Raw genomic sequence first — 18,018 nt, 5'->3', positions numbered from 1 at the left:
TATAATACTGCTAAATAGTTAAATAGTTCATCGACAGCATTATATTCAACATAATCACCATGGGTGCCAAGGAATTTGTGCTGTGAGGGAAAACACTTGCTTGGCCTATATATACAGTGCAAAAATGAAAAAATATATATGTCAAAAATCGAATTCAATATCAATATGAATTTTTCATAATTCAACATGGGTATGTTTTATAATTTATGAAGAAAAAGCCCCTTTTCTTAATTTTTTTATCTGATTTGGAACAGTACGTAGAATCTTTAAAACGTATACAAAACAATATGTCAAAAAAATGTATTCGATATATGTCTGTATTTGATTTGATATAATAGTTTTTTTTTTTTTCTCTAATTTCTTTGGATTCCCTCTGGCTGTTATGTTATGTTATGTTTATGTTTTGCATGTTACTGTTATTTACAACAAGTTAAATAAAGATTTGTGCAAACCTAAAAAAATAAATAAAAAATAAATAAATAAATAAACGTTTTATTTGTATTTGATTGTCCTTGAGACCTGACTTGCTGTTGGGCTGTCTCCTGGTGAAATAGTTTGGTTAATGCCGCCGCCTAGCGGTCAAATAGTAACGTCACACATCGACCCATTTAATGCTGAGGACCAATGAAAATGCTGTACGTTTTCTTAGCGCGGGAAAGAATGATGTGTAGACAACTACATAAGTAAACTACTGGGAAAAGGCGAGACGCACACCCCGCGAAAGCCAGTTTTGAGACGTCGTTTTCGCACAGTTTGTCATTTTATCTGGCTAATATCCTTCGAAGTGGTATGGATACAGAACGGAGTACTGAAATATGTGGGAATGTCCCGGATGTAACATTGTCAACACCAAAGGGGAAGGTCTTCTCTACACCTAAAGGGGCTCATAAAAGGTACGAAAATAGTGTTCCACAAAGTCACAAGTCGTGTTAACTGGATAGGGTTATAGCTACCTTTATAGGGCGGGGTGACACTATTGTAATTGCTCCACGTTCAAGGTACTTTTCTTTCATGGTATCGTAGTTAGCTGAAAGGTTGTTGTGATACTTCATCTTTGCCGCTAGGTGGCGGTAGTGTACCGTTACTGAATGTTGCGCTTGCCTCAGCAAAAATGTTACACGTTTGAAAACTCTATACAACGTACTCAGACAAGGCAGGCAGATTACTTTTAAGATGCTATGATCAAGTACACCTAGAGTAATAAACCAATATATTGAACGGTGCCACACAATGGACTTTGCCACAAACTAACTGCACTTCCATCAAACTGGCAGAGAGTAACTGTTGCATTTTCATTAACCAATTAAGTTTGTGGCAAAGCAAATTCCATAGTGTGGCACCATTCAATATGTAGGTTGAATAATCTAGGTTTATTTCACATTTATCATACCATTCCCTCTTGAACACAACTTGATAACTTCGTGACAGGATCTTGAACGTAATCTACCTACCTTATCTTTAGGCCTAGATCCCTGATAACCTGTCTAGGTTATAGGTTAGTGATTTCATTGAATACTTGTCTCTCCCCCCCCCCCCCCCCCCCCCCCCTTAGGACCCCATACTCGGGACACACAAAAGTCCATTCCAGCTTCAAATCACCTGTAAGTCTTCTGATGTAGAATCGCTTTTGCATATCACGCACCACAACACGTTTTGGCATCATCATCATAGTCCTTGTCTTTCCCCAGGTCCAGACCTCCAGTACTAGCCCTGCCAAGCCTGAAGAAGAGATAGAGGAACTGAAGAAGAGACGGGCAAAGTTAGACTCAGAGATTACACTGTTGGAGAAAGAGTGCGTACAATAGAGTTGAATAGTAGAGTCGTTTAAATGTCATTCATTAAGATGTGCTTCACTGTGGTTATTCTACTGAATGGAATGCAAATATTTGACTTGTTGATTAGGTTGTGTGTGTCATCTGATAGTGTTGTCCAATATTTGTAATATCATTAACACTTTGTTTTCATGCTGTTATTAATTCACAAACAATACATTGGCAGTATAGAGGAAACCATGTGTGTTGAGTGACTAACCAATGTGTGTGGATTTCTACAGTGGGATCAGAGTTGATGAGTTGGAGCAGCACATTGACTTGCTACATGAGTACAACGACATCAAAGACATCGGGCAGTCACTAGTAGGCCGGATAGGTGAGGCCTACACACAGGTGTACACAGTATACAAACACACACACAGATTTTCACAGTATACAAACGCACACATATTTTCACATTCACTAACTACTCTGCCACAATCTAATCAGCTTTGGTGGTAGTAAAATATTTGTCTTCCATTCAGTAGAATAGCCATAGTGAAGGACATCTCACGGACTGACCATAATATAATTTAAACTTGTCTACTTTAGTTATTCAAGTCATTTCAACTCTATTCTACTTTTCTGAACGTTCCATTGGTTACATTAATGAAGGACATCTCACGGACTGACCATAATATAATTTAAACTTGTCTACTTTAGTTATTCAAGTCATTTCAACTCTATTCTACTTTTCTGAACGTTCCATTGGTTACATTGTCAGGCAAGCACAGGTAGTGTTGGAAATGATTTCAAACTGTTTTTTGAATGTGTGTGTGTGTGTGTGTGTGTGTGTGTGTGTGTTGCAGCTGCCCTGAGAGGCGTGACCACACGAGAGCTGTACGGCCAATTTGGGCTTGAGCTGGATGACTAAGGGAGAGAGAGTGGGTGCCCATCCTATGCTCTGCCCCTCCAGAACAAGTTGAGTTCTTCAACAGTCTTTTCTTTGATGGGTGTTTGGCCTAATCTATATAGGTATAACCATGTGTGTAGGCAGCACACCGTACACAATTGCCCTCTGGGCTAATAACAAAAGTGGAAATTCAGAACAGTACAGAGTCTGTAGAATTAATTGTTGCACATCGTTCTCTTCACCTAACCCCCCCCCCCCTGTTTTATGGGTCTTGAGTGTTGACAAAGAACTAAGAAAATGGAAGAATCTTAACTTCAAAACGGAATCTACTTGCTCTCCTACATTGCACTCATAAGAAGGTAATGCATTTATTTCCATTAACAGTATTGGTGCTGGTGCACACTCTGCTTCGGAAGTGCAAGGGAAAACTGGCTTTCAAACTAACGTCTGCTCTATTTCCAAATGTAGTGCTGGCAAGTTTATGAGTAAAACAAATGTTTTACTTCATAAATGTATTATATTTCTGGCAAGTTCCAACAAAATAACTATTTGTGCAGTATGTTTTGTTTTTGACTGCAAATGATGCCTTGAATGCATGTTCAGAGATCAAGTGAATTGTCCCCCCAGTGTCTTCAGAGGTTTTGTTGGGCTTGTTTATTGGAGGAGAACGTTCTGTTGAAGATCACTGAGGAGAATGATTGTCACTGATTGATTGATTGATTAAAAAAAAATAAAAAATGTAAAAGAGGTGCCTTGTCATAATCTATGTGGAAACCACTGATAATGTTTTGTCTTGAGCTGATAGTCGCTGTAAGAAGTGCTGCCGCACTGCACAGATGATCCAATGATTAGTGTGGTAGGCTTTGTGTGTGTGTTTTATCTCCTCTTTTTCATGAGCCAATGAGCATACCCAATGGGCGCAAGCTAGTTGTTTCAACTTAATATTTCAATGTATTGTGTCGTGGAAAGTACATTGGATTTGCAAAAAAGTCATCAATGTAAACTTGTTTTGAGGGTGAAATTTCAGCCACAGAATTGTCATGGTAACCGATTTTCAACATGGACAAACCTTGTATAAAATATATTCCATTTGTGCCTTTGAAACGACATCAGATCTTCAACGTTCTATCCACTATCGGAAAAAACGAAAGGCTAGGCAGCACCTCCTACTGGAGAATTGATCAGTCTACAGCTATGCATTTGGTCTCTCCTTTGCTGAGATAATCAATCCACCTGGTAGGTGTGGCATATCAAGAAGCTGATTAACAGCATGATCATTACACAGGTGCACCTTGTGCTGTGGACAATAAAAGGCCACTCTAAAATGTGCAGATTGGTCGCACACAACAATGCCATACATTTGGAGACTTTGGCAGTACGGATGAATGCCGGTTTCAATTGTACCGAGCAGATGACAGACAGCGTGTATGGCGTTCATGTGGGTGAGCGGTTTGGTGGCGGTGAGGTTATGGTATGGGTAGGCATAAACTACGGTCAATGAACACATCTCCAACTAAACTAAAAATCCAAGTTAAAGAATAGGATTAAGCCAGTGGCTCAGATTAAACTATCCAAGCCTTAGATGCATGTCCTTTAAATGTTGGTTGAGTTGTCAACCTGACACAATTCTATATGACTTTTGTAAATAGCCTTAGCCTAAAGTTATCTTAAAAACGAATGTAAATGTTTTTATTCAACCTTAAAATGAGGTAACACATCCATGGTCACATTTTGAGGTTAATGTAACTATAAAAGTCTTATTATGTAATCATAGAAAGTGTGCATGTTCAAGATAGCGTGCAAAGGTTTCTGGTCTGTGGAGCTCTTCCCAATATAAATATTTGTGCAGAACCTCGAACAGCATTGATCACTTGCACTATGTGTTTTTAATGTAATCTCAACTACAATACAGGTCATTTGGTTGTGCTATTAGTTGAAGCACAGTGATAACATTAAGTTGTTGTATAAATACAACATATCTTACATTGTATTCCCATTTCAACTTTACTGTGCTTTTTTGAGTGGTTGAATAAAGGTTGAAATTCCATTCATCAACATCTCAACCAAAAATGACCCGAATTTCCATGTTGAATTGATGTGGTGTGCCCAGTGGTTAGTTTCTCTATAGTCTACTGTCCTGGCCAACTTTTTATTCACACTTCCTGCTTTAGAAATAGCCTGCAAAATAGCAAGCAACCGCAAGGCACCCTCATTAAATCATAATGTTATCGTAATAGCTAAATATAGCTAAAAAAAAGAGGCTTTCTGTAAATGATTAAGTATTATCCTGTGATAATTTTAGCAGCCTAAGAACAATTGCCTGCACGGTGCCTCACTGACTATACTGCCATAGAAGAATGTGGTTATGGTGTGAAACTAATGCCTTATTGAACCCTGCACCAACCTCGGTCCATATCCGAGCATCCGAACTGTACCAGTGCTGCGCTCTAGTGGAGGCCTGGGTTTATTATGGGCAGAATAGAACTACCGTTATGCGCAGGTCTGGTACAGTGAGCGGCTCCCACAGTATGACTGTACACGGTGATCTCCCCTACCCCTACGATTTGAAGCTGTGAGGGTTTTACGCGCGTCTCATAGACCCGCATCAGGCCTATGTCACTACCGGGTGGAAACGGCCGTGCGCCCACTCGTCTGCGGGGCCGCATTTCCTTGACTGAATTTCTGCGGCAAGCTCCACCTCTATCGGAGTCATATATAAACTATGGGCGCTGTGATTGGGCGTAGGTCATGTCACTCATCGTTTACACTTAACGGTGTATACGGAGGGGGCGGGCTCTACTAAGAAAACGATAAAGTCATTTGAATTACTGTAGCGAGAGAGCTCATGGCTACGATGAAGCTGGGGGAAAAATGATACTGGCGATATGAATTATCTGATGATTTAGATGGGGGGAAAAGTCGAACCAAGGAGGCAGGCGAATTTGATATAATCCTACAGGAGGAAGGGCAGTTCGCTGAAACCCTGGTGCGTGTGCTGTGTGTGCGCCAACGCACAAGTAACAGCCAGAGAGCGGTGGAAGGCTTTGCTAAGCCGATCAAGGCGGAATTGTAGACTACAAAACGGGTTCCACGTCCGGTGTAATACGCACATTATTGTGATTGTGGGGGACGTGAAACAAGGTATGTCAAAAAAGAACACTCACACACTCACATTTCTATTTCCCTCAATGGTCTGGTTTCCGGCTCCATGATTATTTAGTCGCCTAGTGAGGTCCGGATAGCGTAGGCTTCACCAACTGTCCTTTAACAACCTTGCCTGTGTTTGAATGGACCATGTTCGAATCTGTTGGACGATTCTATTCCGTTATGTAGAATGCCCTAATATTATATATTGTCAGTGCCAAGAGGGCGTGTGGCCGAAAATCGGGCAGCGTTGACACACTAAATTGAGAGGCTACAGAATAGCCACCGCCACTCCATTCTAGTGTGTAATTTCGTTGCGCACTATAGCGACTCATGCAACCTTGCTGATGTTGCTATCACCTTAACACACATCGATCGACACCATGGACGTTCGATCGGATGTACACGATTGAAACCTTTTAGAGATGTAACGGTTCTGATTATATTTGGTCGCGCACATGGCATAGCTGCTGGTGTTGGTCGAGTCTTTTTTAAATTTCCAATCAGCAGTGAGCCTGCCTCTCTCTCTCTCTCCCTACTACCGCAGTACTGCTGCTGTGATGCTACCGTGCCCGCGTTAAATTTCCGGGATGTAGGCTACAGCTATCTATAGATGCGCAGGTTGCCAAACATTCTCATTTTCCAAGTCCCTGCCTATGTTGTGATGTTGGATGATGATTTAGAGCCTAAATAGTCATATTATTTCATCTCAGCTATGTTTAATTCTCTTCTGTGGGCCATAGCCTAGGCTACATTATAAATGTATGTAGCCTATTACCATGCTGGCCAGAGGGTGTAATATCCGCTGATGATGAGCACTTTGACGCAAGCAATCATTTGTTATCATTCTCATGCTGCCGCCTCATAACAGAAAATATTAGAAATAAGAATCGTGTGTTCTTGTTGACACCGACGCATAGATATTAGCGTCAGATAAAGGTTCCTATCTCATTAACAAAAGGCACCGGCCGTATCAGGTAGCATTGAGACGGGCCCACGTCCTCTGCCCTATGGCTCTGTGCTGGTTCTGATCTGTATGTCCAACAGTAAATAATACATTTTTATGTAATCTGTGAGCCCCAGCTTGTGCTGTAAATTGACAGATAAAATTATAACCAACAACATTGCTCACCTGTAGCCTACTGCATACTAACATGACAGTAATGGCCCGTAGCCAATTGTATAATTCTTTGATACCAAAATATGTCATAGGCAGAGACACCTTTGGCTTTGTTTTTACATCAATATGGCGCTGGCCTGGAGAGCCCTTGTGGTCAGGACATTCCCAAACTGGACCTTGCAAAAACAAATCAAAATCACATTTTATTGGTCACATGCGCCAGAATACAACAGGTGAAGTGTTTACTTATGAGCCCATTACCAACAGTGCAGAGTTAAAAAGAAAGACAAATATTGAAATAAAAAAGGAACACAATAAAAACAATAACAAGGCTATATACAAGGAGTACCAGTACCGAGTCAATGTGCAGGGGTACGAGGTCATTGAGGTAATACAGTATGTACATGTAAGTAGAGGTAAAAGTGACTAGGCAACCAGGATATATAATAAACAGAGTAGCAGCAGCGTGTGTGAGTGTGTGTGGCGTCAATATGCATGTGTGTGTGTGTGTGTGTTTTGTGTGTGAGAGAGAGTATGTAGTGTGTGTGTTGTAGTGTAGTATTTGTGAGTGTGTGCGTAGAGTCTAGTGAGTGTGCAAAGAGCGAGTGCAAGAGAGTCAGTGCAAAACAATGAAGATAATAAAAGAATAGAGGGGTCAATGTAAATAGCCATTTGTTCAGCAGTCTTATGGCTTGGGGGTAGAAACTGTTCAGGTGCCTTTTAGTCACAGACTTGGTGTTCCGGGTATCGCTTGCCATGCGGTAGCAGAGAGAACAGTCTATGATTTGGGTGGCTGGAGTCTTAGACAATTTTTAGGGCCTTCCTTGACACCGCCTGGTATAGAGGTCCTGAATGGCAGGGAGTTCTGCCCCAGTGATGTACTGGGCCGTACGCACTAACCTCTGTAGCTCCTTGTGGTCGGATGCCAAGCAGTTGCCATACTAAGCGGGGATGCAGACAGTCAAGATACTCTCAATGGTGCAGCTGTAGAACTTTTTGAAGATCTGAGGGCCCATGTCAAATCTTTTCAGCCCCCTGAAGGTCGTGTTTTTAGTCGCCTTCCTTATCTAGATAGTCCTACCTGACAACACTCACCTAATGCCAAAGGCAAGAGTGTAGGCAGGGTGTAGGCCTATGCATGGTTATATTTGACATATCCACAGGCTTCCCTGTGGCTCAGTTGGTAGAGCATGGTGTTTGCAATGCCAGCATGGTGTGTGCAACGCCAGGGTTGTGGGTTCGATTCCCATGGGGGGCCAGTACAAAAAACAAAATGCATGAAATGAAATGTATGCAATCACTACTGTAAGTCGCTCTGGATAAGAGCGTCTGCTAAATGACTAAAACGTGTAAATGTAATTCAGTAGACGCTCCTATCCAGAGAGACTTACAAAAAAGTGCATTCAGCTAAGGAAGGCAAGACTACCACAACCACACACCACAGGGTCATTGAAAGTGCAACCTCTGTGCTAGAATAAAATGAAGTATAATTAAATGAAAGTAAAGGTCTAGTTTAAGCTTTATAACGTTTTTTTTCCCTCACAGCCTTTCAAAAAAAATCAAGGTGTCCTTTGCAACATGATAGGCAAATGCCCTCTCGTCAGATCACCGACTGTACAGGAACTTGTATTCAGAACATGGGACCATTGATTTAAGCCCTTAGAAAATATTCTAGAAAATTGATAGAATGTGGTGACATTGTGACTTGCGTTTCCTACTCTCCAGGATGATGCGCCTGGCCTGCTGCACTGTCCTGCTCTTCGTGTTCCGTCTCCTGGTGGGCCTGCCCTGGTTCCAAGTCCTCCCCTCCATCCTCATCTTCTACCTGGGCTCTGGAGGTTGGAAGTTCATATACATTTTTGCCAAGACCATCGGCAGAGACGTACAGTGAGTGGGAGTATAGTGTGGGCTGTGGTGTGTGTTTACATGTCTCCAAGTAAATGGGTTTGTTTTTCAAGTCACTCAGAAGCATGTTTTATGGAAACGTGAGTCAGTCCTGCTCGGTTTTAAGACCTTTCAAACAACAGATCATTTGACCATGGCTAAATAGTTGTGTAATTGTCTCCAACAACAAAAAAGCAGCATATTCCTGTAAGACAAGCTAAAGTGTGTGACGGGGGAGTGTTGAGGATTCCTGAGGTTTCTCTGTGTTGTGACTTCACAGCTAGCTCGACAAGACCATTGGCAGACACCTGGAGTGAGTAGGGGGTTAGGGGTGTGTGTATGTGTGTGTTACGTTCCCCAGCAAGAAAACCAAAAATTGACGCTGAAAAAGTAAGGAGAACTAACAAAGAGTCACTGACACCAACCAAAACTAAACAGTTGGGGTTTTAAGAGGGGTTCTGAAAGACACACATCTGGGTGTCAACTGAAAGCTGACTAGCAACAGCAACTGGGACCTAAAAGAAACCCACCATGAACGGCCACTAAATTTGCCCGAGAACAAGCAAACAAAATTAAAACCAAACTTAAAGACAGGAAGCAAAGCAAAAAGTGGAGCGAAACGAAATCAGGAAGTCATTGCTCCTTAAACAAGTTTACAGCTTTGCAGAACAGATTTTTTAAAACAACAAATGTGACTAGGAGTGCAAATGTCTCCTACAAGAAAATGAGCATATTCCTGTAAGACAAGCTAAAGTGTGTGACAGAGCGAAGAGTTGAGGAGTTAATCAGGTCAGGTATGGAGGAATATTTCAGAGAGAACAGAGACCTAGCGCAGACAAACGAGAGAGACAGGTGCTGAGGTTTCTCTGCGTTAGAAGCTGTTCACCATTTCTTTTTCTTTTGTACCTTTTATTTGTACAGGTTTTTCTCATTGAGATAACATCTCTTTTCCAAGAGAGACCTGGTCCAATAGCAGCAGGGGGAACAACGTTTCAGACAAAACCATGGTGACAGGTACAGCCACTACCCCTCGCCCCCAAGTAACCTTTCAATGTTTGCAGATCTGAACGGTCTGGAATGGTGTAGTGGTGTTGACCTTACAGATCTGCAAACATTGAAGGGGAAGGGGAATCCATTTTTACCCGTTTTTGTCACACTGCTGAGCCAAACCGGGCCAAGCTGAGTTGTACTACTCTAGCCTGGTTGCGCGTCCACCATGGTTCAGACAGGAAACGTCGCGTATTAGTTTAGCCATTAATTCGAAGATTACAATACATGCAGTACTGTACGTTAGTCTTGGCGTTAGGCTTTGCTCCTTCGGGGTAGCTCACTGCCAGATCATGCGTCACGTAAGATATAACAATTCAGGCAGAAAACAAGGTATGCTATACCAATCCCCCTGATCGAAACAAAAGCAGAGCCCAAACAGGTGGAGGCTGGGGTGGGCGGTGGGAAAGCAGAAAACAGACATGCATAGTAACCGTGTTACAGCATTAGCATGTCACCGTGAACGCCAGCGCATAGCTTGTGCACGGCAGCCATCAGAGTATGTGTGTGTAAACCTGGTTGACTAATAGACCACCATTTAGTTTTTATTAGGATCCCCATTAGCTGATGCCAAGGCGCTACTCTTCCTGTGGTCCAAACAGGAATGAAACAAGAAACACACCACAACAATAATCTACATCATAAATACAACAAAACATCACACAATACATTGTGCACTATACAAATTTACAATGCTCCATCATTATCATTGCAATGAGTGTGTGTGTGTGTGTGTGTGTGTTAGACTGTGTGTGTGTTAGACTGTGTGTGTGTTTGTGTGTGTGTCTTCACAGCTATATTAAGGAAGGGTGATGAATCCAATTGGTGCAATATTAGCTTATGCAACACTCGTGTTTCCTGTATGAACCTTTTACGCTTTATTTCAGACAGGAAACCATTTATTAGAAGATGACAATACATGCAGCGACATTAGCAGTGGCGATCACCTCTGCTCCTTCAGGGCAGCTCACTGCAAGAGCATACATGTGAGATCCTCGTGTAAGATATAATAATAACAGGCAGATAAAGGTATGCTATACCAATCCCCAAAACAGACAATGAACTTTGTATGGCAGACGCACGCCATTAAGAGCTTTAAGATCACCTACGTAATCTATATAATATGATTGATACTGCATATGTGTGACGTGAAGGATAAACTATGTGTAAGCTACAGCAGGCATATCATACCGAGATAGCTTCTCAGAAAACCACGAGTCGGCTTGTTGGACATATACCACACCCCCCTCGGGCCTTATTGCTTCATTTGCAGTAGCAGTAATGCTGGTTGAGAGAATTGCCAAGAGTGTGCAAAGCTGTCGTCAAGCCAAAGGGTGGCTACTTTGAAGAATCTAGAATGTATTTTGATCTGTTTAACAATTTTTTTGGTTACTACGTGATTCCATATGTGTTATACCCTGGTTTTGATGTCTTCACTATTATTCTACAATGTAGAAAATAGTAAAAATCAAGAAAAACCCTGGAATGAGTAGATGTGTCCAAACTTTTGACTGGTACTGCATATAGTAGTATTGCAATGCAGCAAAAGAGAAGCGATGTAGTTATTTGAACCTTAGAGTAATGACACGATTAGCAATTACTGCAGTAAGTCATCTAGGCTTCCACAATCTCTGTTCGTAAGCAGCAGAGGCCAATGATCTTGAGGGTAAGCTGGGACCCATTGAGAAGCAGTAGCAGCGTCCATGCTGGAGAGGGTTGTCTGTTGCTCAGAGCTCGCCCGCAACGCTGGCGAAGGAACCGGAGCCATGATGAGTTGCAGTATCTTGTCATTTTTTGCTAGGATTATTGTTCGACAGAGGTTCGCCAGGTGCAGCCCGTGGTCAGCATGCAGTTAGCATAACATGAAAGAGAGGACAAAGGCAGTGTTAATTCTAGTGATGACAACTGGATGTTCCATTGCTAGTCATAAATTCTTGGAGTGTATGAGAATACAATTTACATTACATTTACATTACATTTAAGTCATTTAGCAGACGCTCTTATCCAGAGCGACTTACAAATTGGTGCATTCACCTTATGATATCCAGTGGAACAACCACTTTACAATAGTGCATCTAAATCTTTTAAGGGGGGGGGGGGGGTTAGAAGGATTACTTTATCCTATCCCAGGTATTCCTTAAAGAGGTGGGGTTTCAGGTGTCTCCGGAAGGTGGTGATTGACTCCGCTGTCCTGGTGTCGTGAGGGAGCTTGTTCCACCATTGGGGTGCCAGAGCAGCGAACAGTTTGGACTGGGCTGAGCGGGAACCGTGCTTCCTCAGAGGTAGGGGGGCCAGCAGGCCAGAGGTGGATGAACGCAGTGCCCTTGTTTGGGTGTAGGGCCTGATCAGAGCCTGAAGGTATGGAGGTGCCGTTCCCCTCACAGCTCCGTAGGCAAGCACCATGGTCTTGTAGCGGATGCGAGCTTCAACTGGAAGCCAGTGGAGAGAGCGGAGGAGCCGGGTGACGTGAGAGAACTTGGGAAGGTTGAACACCAGACGGGCTGCGGCGTTCTGGATGAGTTGTAGGGGTTTAATGGCACAGGCAGGGAGCCCAGCCAACAGCGAGTTGCAGTAATCCAGACGGGAGATGACAAGTGCCTGGATTAGGACCTGCGTCGCTTCCTCTGTGAGGCAGGGTCGTACTCTGCGAATGTTGTAGAGCATGAACCTACAGGATCGGGTCACCGCCTTGATGTTAGTGGGAGTGGTGTATTAGTGGAAGTGTATTAACATGGGAGTGGTCATAAACAGTCAGAACTTGAGAGATCATACAAGGTTTAAAGGGATGGAACATTTTGTGTCCTTCGGAATGAAGAACCCATAAAAGCCATCACACAGACCACCTCTGGAAAAGCGTCAGTGTAAACCCAACACCATTGCTTTAACGTCAAAGTCAAACTTGTGCTAATGAGAGAGGAGAAATACTCTTTGATATGCACGTCGGTCGCTTCTTCGTAGGCCATGAAGAGTAGGTGGTCAGATTCATTCCCGAGCAGACTACACGCGGAAGGGTCCTGACACCTAAAATCAACTGAAACCCTGCTATCGGACCATTGATAAGGAAGGCAGGCATTCGCCTGAATGAGATTTCTAAAAGGAAAGCACACATGTATAACGACACAAGGCGAGAACCAGATGCAGACACAGGAAGCAGATGGTTTGAGCTCTATGTATTATAGTCCAAGGGATAGACAAAGGGCAGGTCGTCGACAGGCAAAAGGGTTCATAGCCAGGGCAGAGTCCAAAAGGGTACAGGGCGGCAGGCAGGCTCGAGGTCAGGGGCAGGCAGAGTGGTCAGGCAGGCGGGCTCAGTGTCAGGGCAGGCAAAGGTCAAAACCAGGATGACGAGGAAAAAGAGAGACTGGGAAAAAACAGGAGCTGGTTGACTCGGCAAACAAGACGAACTGGCACAGACAGACAGAAAACACAGGTATAAATACACGGGATAATGGGGAAGATGGGCGACACCTGGAGGGGGGTGGAGACAAGCACAAGGACAGGTGAAACTGATCAGGGTGTGACAACATGGTTATAGGAACAGATAACACCGTGCAGAGAGAAGAGCTGACATTAGACTGCGGCAGATCAGCACAGCACAGCTCAGCCATGACATACCAACATATACTGTGCATCTGGAAAGTATTCAGAACCCTTGACTTCTTCCACGTTTTCTTACGTTACAGCCAATACCACATAATGACAAAGCAAAAAAAAAAGAGGCAAATATATAAAAAATTAAAAACCGTCAATTTGACATTTATTACAAGCATTCAGACCCTTTACTCAGTACTTTGTTGATATGTGTGGAAATGATCCCTCGCATGGTTTACGTGCAGATTTGTGCCTACAGATTGCCTAAATCTGAAGTGTGAATTGTTAGCTTCTATCTGCGATATTCCAGTCAAGGAAAAGTAACATACCTTGGGATTACCAAAGTTTAGGATCAACAGGAAAGATGCTCATTAAACTTCAAGCCTATTATTGCAAAAAAAACTAAAAGAAGTTGACCCATTGACCCATTCATCCTTGAAATAATACTTGAATAATACTTTTAAGATAAATTGGACATTCCTTAAATAATACAACTTCAACTTGGAATTTCATCCCTCATTTCTTCTCCCGTTTTGGTGACTTCAATTTTATTTTGCTTTGTAACTACAACATTGATGAGATTCCTACAAAAAATGATCTACTTTTCATAGACAAGTGTTCTTAGCGTGGTCATTAATATATAACCATACTTTTTCCCTGCATAGGTATTTCATTTGGAACAATAAGGATATTTTGTATAGAAAATACTTGCTACCTCAGAACAAGAACAGATCTATACGTGCTTTATTTCAATGGAATGTTGTATCTATTCATGATGTCACAACTTACTGGAATACATTTGTCAATAATATCTGTTGGAAAAAAGGTTTGGTTATTACCACACAAATACCTGCTTGTTAACAAGATCAAAGAGGTCTCTTTCAGAATTATATTTAAGTATTACCCTGCGAATAATTACCTGAAGAAACAAACAAAAGACATATTAACATTAACTGTACTTGTTGTGATGAGCATCCAGAAACAGTTTTGCATTTATTTTTTTCATGGTCTACATGTCAAGAGATTAAGGCAAGATATTTGTAGATACTCAATTGATGATATTCTTGATGACGTTTGTTTGTTTGTTTGTTGATGGGAGAATGTACTGCTCGGGATTTCCTTAACTATAATAAGGATAAAGAAAAAAAATGTACCTCTTAAATTTGCTAATGCCAAAATGTCATATTCATGAATGTAAATTCACGAATAAAAAATACTCTTCCTTGTTTTCTATAAGGAGTTTGAGCTGAACATTAAAGGGATCGTTCACCCAAATTACAAAATGACAAATTATTTTCCTTAGAATGTAAGCAGTCTATCAACAAGGTATGACAGCAATCCATGCTTTGGTTTAGTTTGAATGTTTACTTTTTGTTTAACTAGGCAAGTCCGTTAAGAACACTTTTTTTATTTTACAATGACGGATTACCTCGGCCAAACCTTCCCCTAACCCGGACGACGCTGGGCCAATTGTGCGGCGCCCTATGGGACTCGGTCGGTTGTGATACAGCCCGGGATCGAACCAGGGTCTGTAGTGTAGCACTGAGATGCAGTGCCATAGATGGCTGTGCCACTCGGGAGCAGTTAATTGAAAACAATCACAGTAACATACTCAATTGTTACCCATAAATTATTTGATATTGATATAAAAATGGCTGCATTGGACCTTTAAGAATACAGCATAGAATAATAGAAATTTCTCAATTTGAACTTTGATACCAGATGCAAAACAGAGATAGATGTTATTGCTTTATCACTATGTACATCACGTCCACTGCTAAATAGTCAGGAAATAACATGCAGAACTACATCTGGGTCGTGTTCATTAGGGCACTTAAGTTCAGGTAGTCCCTCCCTGTTTGAAACTGTTTCTTTCTGTTTGGTGCCTAGTGAACACGGCCCAGTTTACTACCATGTCTCAACATTCAGACTAACATTGTTGTTCTCTTTAGACTCTTAGCACCTTTGAGCTGTTGTTGTTGTCGTCGTATTCTCACCCTATCCTTCACCTCCTTCTCCCCCACAGTGCAGCGGGCGTCCTCATCAAGGTGAAATGGAACGTCAAGCGTCACCTGCGGGAACGAAATACCCTCCCGAAGATCTTCGCAGAGACCGTGCGTCGCCATGGGGACAAGACAGCGCTCATCTTTGAAGGCACCGGCGAGAAGTGGTCCTTCCGGCAGCTGGACGAGTACTCCAACCGCGTGGCCAACCTGCTGCTCCAGAGGGGCTTCGTGGAAGGGGATGTGGTGGCTCTCTTCATGGAGAGCCGGTCCCAGTACGTGGGCCTCTGGCTGGGCATGGCCAAGATTGGTGTGGAGGGCGCCCTGATCAACTTCAACCTGAGGCTGGAGGCCCTGGTGCACTGTGTCACCATTTCCAACGCCAAGGCTGTGGTGTTCGGCAGCGAGCTGACCGAGGGTGAGGAGAGGGGGGGTGGAGGGAGGAGAGGATGGAGGACTAGGTGTGGAAGTGGGGGGATGGAGGGAGTGGATGGATGGAGGAGTGGGTGGGGGATGGGATGGGATAGATGAGTGGACGGAAGGAGTGATTGGTTGAGTGACAGGTTGCTGGAAGCAGGGCCGCCAGAAAACGTGTTGGTGAGGCGGCATTTATCACTCCACTTTTTATTTTATTTAATATAATATATCGCCGCAAAGCGTATAAAAGAGGGGCAAAGTACGGCTTTTTTAAACTGATTTGACTCATGATTCTTCGACTCACGCACAATTTCTCTGTCCTTCACATCGGAGTGTTGCTGCAGGCTCTTTGCATGCCATGACCAATCAGATTAACGGAAGTTGCAGGTAGCGCGGGCCGGGCACAACGCACAAAGCTCAAGGGGCGCTCTCCACTTTCCGCCAGTATTTATTTAGCAAGCCTGATAACCCATCACTCACGACCACAGGAGGCAGGCGAGGGGAGGACAGCTCATAATAATAGTTGGAATGGAGTGAATGGAATGGTATCAAACACATGGAAACCATTCCATTAAGGTTGTTGCAGACATTTCTATGAGCCCGTTCTCCCCAATTAAGGTGCCACTAGCCGCCTGTGCTCCCAACAGACACAAGCAAAAACTCTGAGTTCATATTTTATTAGACCTACAGTTGCATAGGGCAGGACTACATGATGCAAACCTGCAGACGCTCGAAATTGATATCAGAGGCATCCTGTTTCCATTGATCATCCTTGAGATGTTTCTACAACTTGATTGGAGTCCACCTAAGGTAAATTCAATTGATTGGACATGGTTTGGAAGGCACACACCTTTTTATATAAGGTCCCACAGTTGACAGTGCATGTCAGAGCAAAAACCAAGCCATGAGGTTGAAGGAATTGTCTGTAGAGCTCCGGGACAGGATTGTGTCAAGGCACAGATCTGGGGAAGGGTACCAAAAAAAATCTGCAGCATTGAAAGTCCCCGAGAACACAGTGTCCTCCATCATTCCTAAATGGAAGAAGTTTGGAACCATCAAGACTCTTCCTGGCCACAGTGGGTTCCTGGCCAAACTGAGCAATCGGGAGAGAAGGGCCTTGATCAGGGAGGGGACTACGAACCCACTGTGGAGATGGGAGAACCTTCCACAAGGACAACCATCTCTGCAGCACTCCACCAATCAGGCCTTTATGGTAGAGTGGCCAGACGGAAGTCACTCCTTAGTAAAAGGCACATGACAGCCTGCTTGGAGTTTGCCAAAAGACACCTAAAGACTAAACACTAAGATTTAATTCTTTGGCCTGAATGCCAAGCGTCACATCTGGAGAAAACCTGTCACCATCCCTACTGTGAAGCATGGTGGTGCCAGCTTTATGCTGTGGGGGTGTTTTTCAGCGGCAGGGACTGGGAGTCAGGATCGAGGGAAAGATGAATGGAGCAAAGTACAGAGAGATCTTTGATGAAAACCTGCTCCAGAGCACTCAGGACCTCAGACTGGGGCGACGGTCTGACAGAACAATGACCCTAAGCAAACAGCCAAGACAACACAGGAGTGGCTTCGGGACAAATCTCGGAATGTCCTTGAGTGTTCCAGCCAGAGCCCAGACTTAAACCCGATCAAACATCTCTGGAGAGACCTGAAAATAGCTGTGCAGTGACACTCCCCATCCAACCTGACAGCTTGAGAGGATCTGCAGAGAAGAATGTGAGAAGCTCCCCAAATACAGGTGTGCCAAGCTTGCAGCGTCATACCAAGACAGTAAAAAAGGGTCTGAATACTTATGTAAATGTGATATTTTAGTTTTAAATATTTAACTCTTAAGAATCGTACCCTTTTTTTTTTTTTTTTTGTGGAAATGTGAAATTAATGTAGGAGAACATAACACAGATCTGATAAGATAAGACAAACAAAAAAACATGCGTTATGTTTTTTTCGTGTTTGAAATGCAAGATAAAGGCTAGGTCTAGGTGTAATTTAGATTTTGGCTACCAGATGGCAGCAGTGTGTGTGCAAAGTTTCAGACTGATCCAGTGAAGAATTACATTACTGCACAATATTTTGTATCAAGTCTGCCAGGAGTCTGCCCAAATGTGCCATATTGGTCAATTGATACATTTTCAAGTACAA

The 18,018-nt window shown here is 43.0% G+C and overlaps 2 protein-coding genes across 2 annotated transcripts in view; both read left to right on the top strand.

Annotated features, from left to right (window-relative positions):
* The first annotated feature begins 616 nt into the window (after positions 1-616).
* On the top strand, positions 617-3,413 carry swi5 (SWI5 homologous recombination repair protein). The gene is made up of 5 exons (XM_029708571.1): positions 617-893; positions 1,553-1,601; positions 1,689-1,792; positions 2,054-2,148; positions 2,621-3,413. The coding sequence occupies exons 1-5, from the start codon at positions 790-792 to the stop codon at positions 2,683-2,685; spliced, it is 417 nt and encodes a 138-aa protein (XP_029564431.1). The 5' UTR covers positions 617-789; the 3' UTR covers positions 2,686-3,413.
* Positions 3,414-5,374: 1,961 nt separating this feature from the next.
* The window catches only part of LOC115159134 (long-chain fatty acid transport protein 4-like), a 31,620-nt gene continuing 18,976 nt past the window's right edge, over positions 5,375-18,018 (top strand). The window contains exons 1-3 of the mRNA XM_029708570.1: positions 5,375-5,805; positions 8,654-8,815; positions 15,477-15,871. Of these exons, the coding sequence (XP_029564430.1) occupies positions 8,655-8,815; positions 15,477-15,871 (556 nt within the window). The 5' untranslated portion in view covers positions 5,375-5,805; position 8,654. The remainder of the gene's footprint in view (positions 5,806-8,653; positions 8,816-15,476; positions 15,872-18,018) is intronic.

This window comes from Salmo trutta, chromosome 23 (genome assembly GCF_901001165.1).
Source record: "Salmo trutta chromosome 23, fSalTru1.1, whole genome shotgun sequence".
Classification (NCBI taxonomy): Eukaryota; Metazoa; Chordata; class Actinopteri; order Salmoniformes; family Salmonidae; genus Salmo; species Salmo trutta.
Note: the sequence above shows the minus strand (reverse complement) of the source record. Positions and strands in the feature narration are given on the sequence as shown.

Coding starts and splice junctions, on each gene's coding strand:
- swi5 (XM_029708571.1), top strand. CDS start 790: ATGGATACAGAACGGAGTACTGAAATATGTGGGAATGTCCCGGATGTA. Junction 1,602..1,688: donor ATTCCAGCTTCAAATCACCT/GTAAGTCTTCTG, acceptor GTCTTTCCCCAG/GTCCAGACCTCCAGTACTAG. Junction 2,149..2,620: donor GTCACTAGTAGGCCGGATAG/GTGAGGCCTACA, acceptor TGTGTGTTGCAG/CTGCCCTGAGAGGCGTGACC.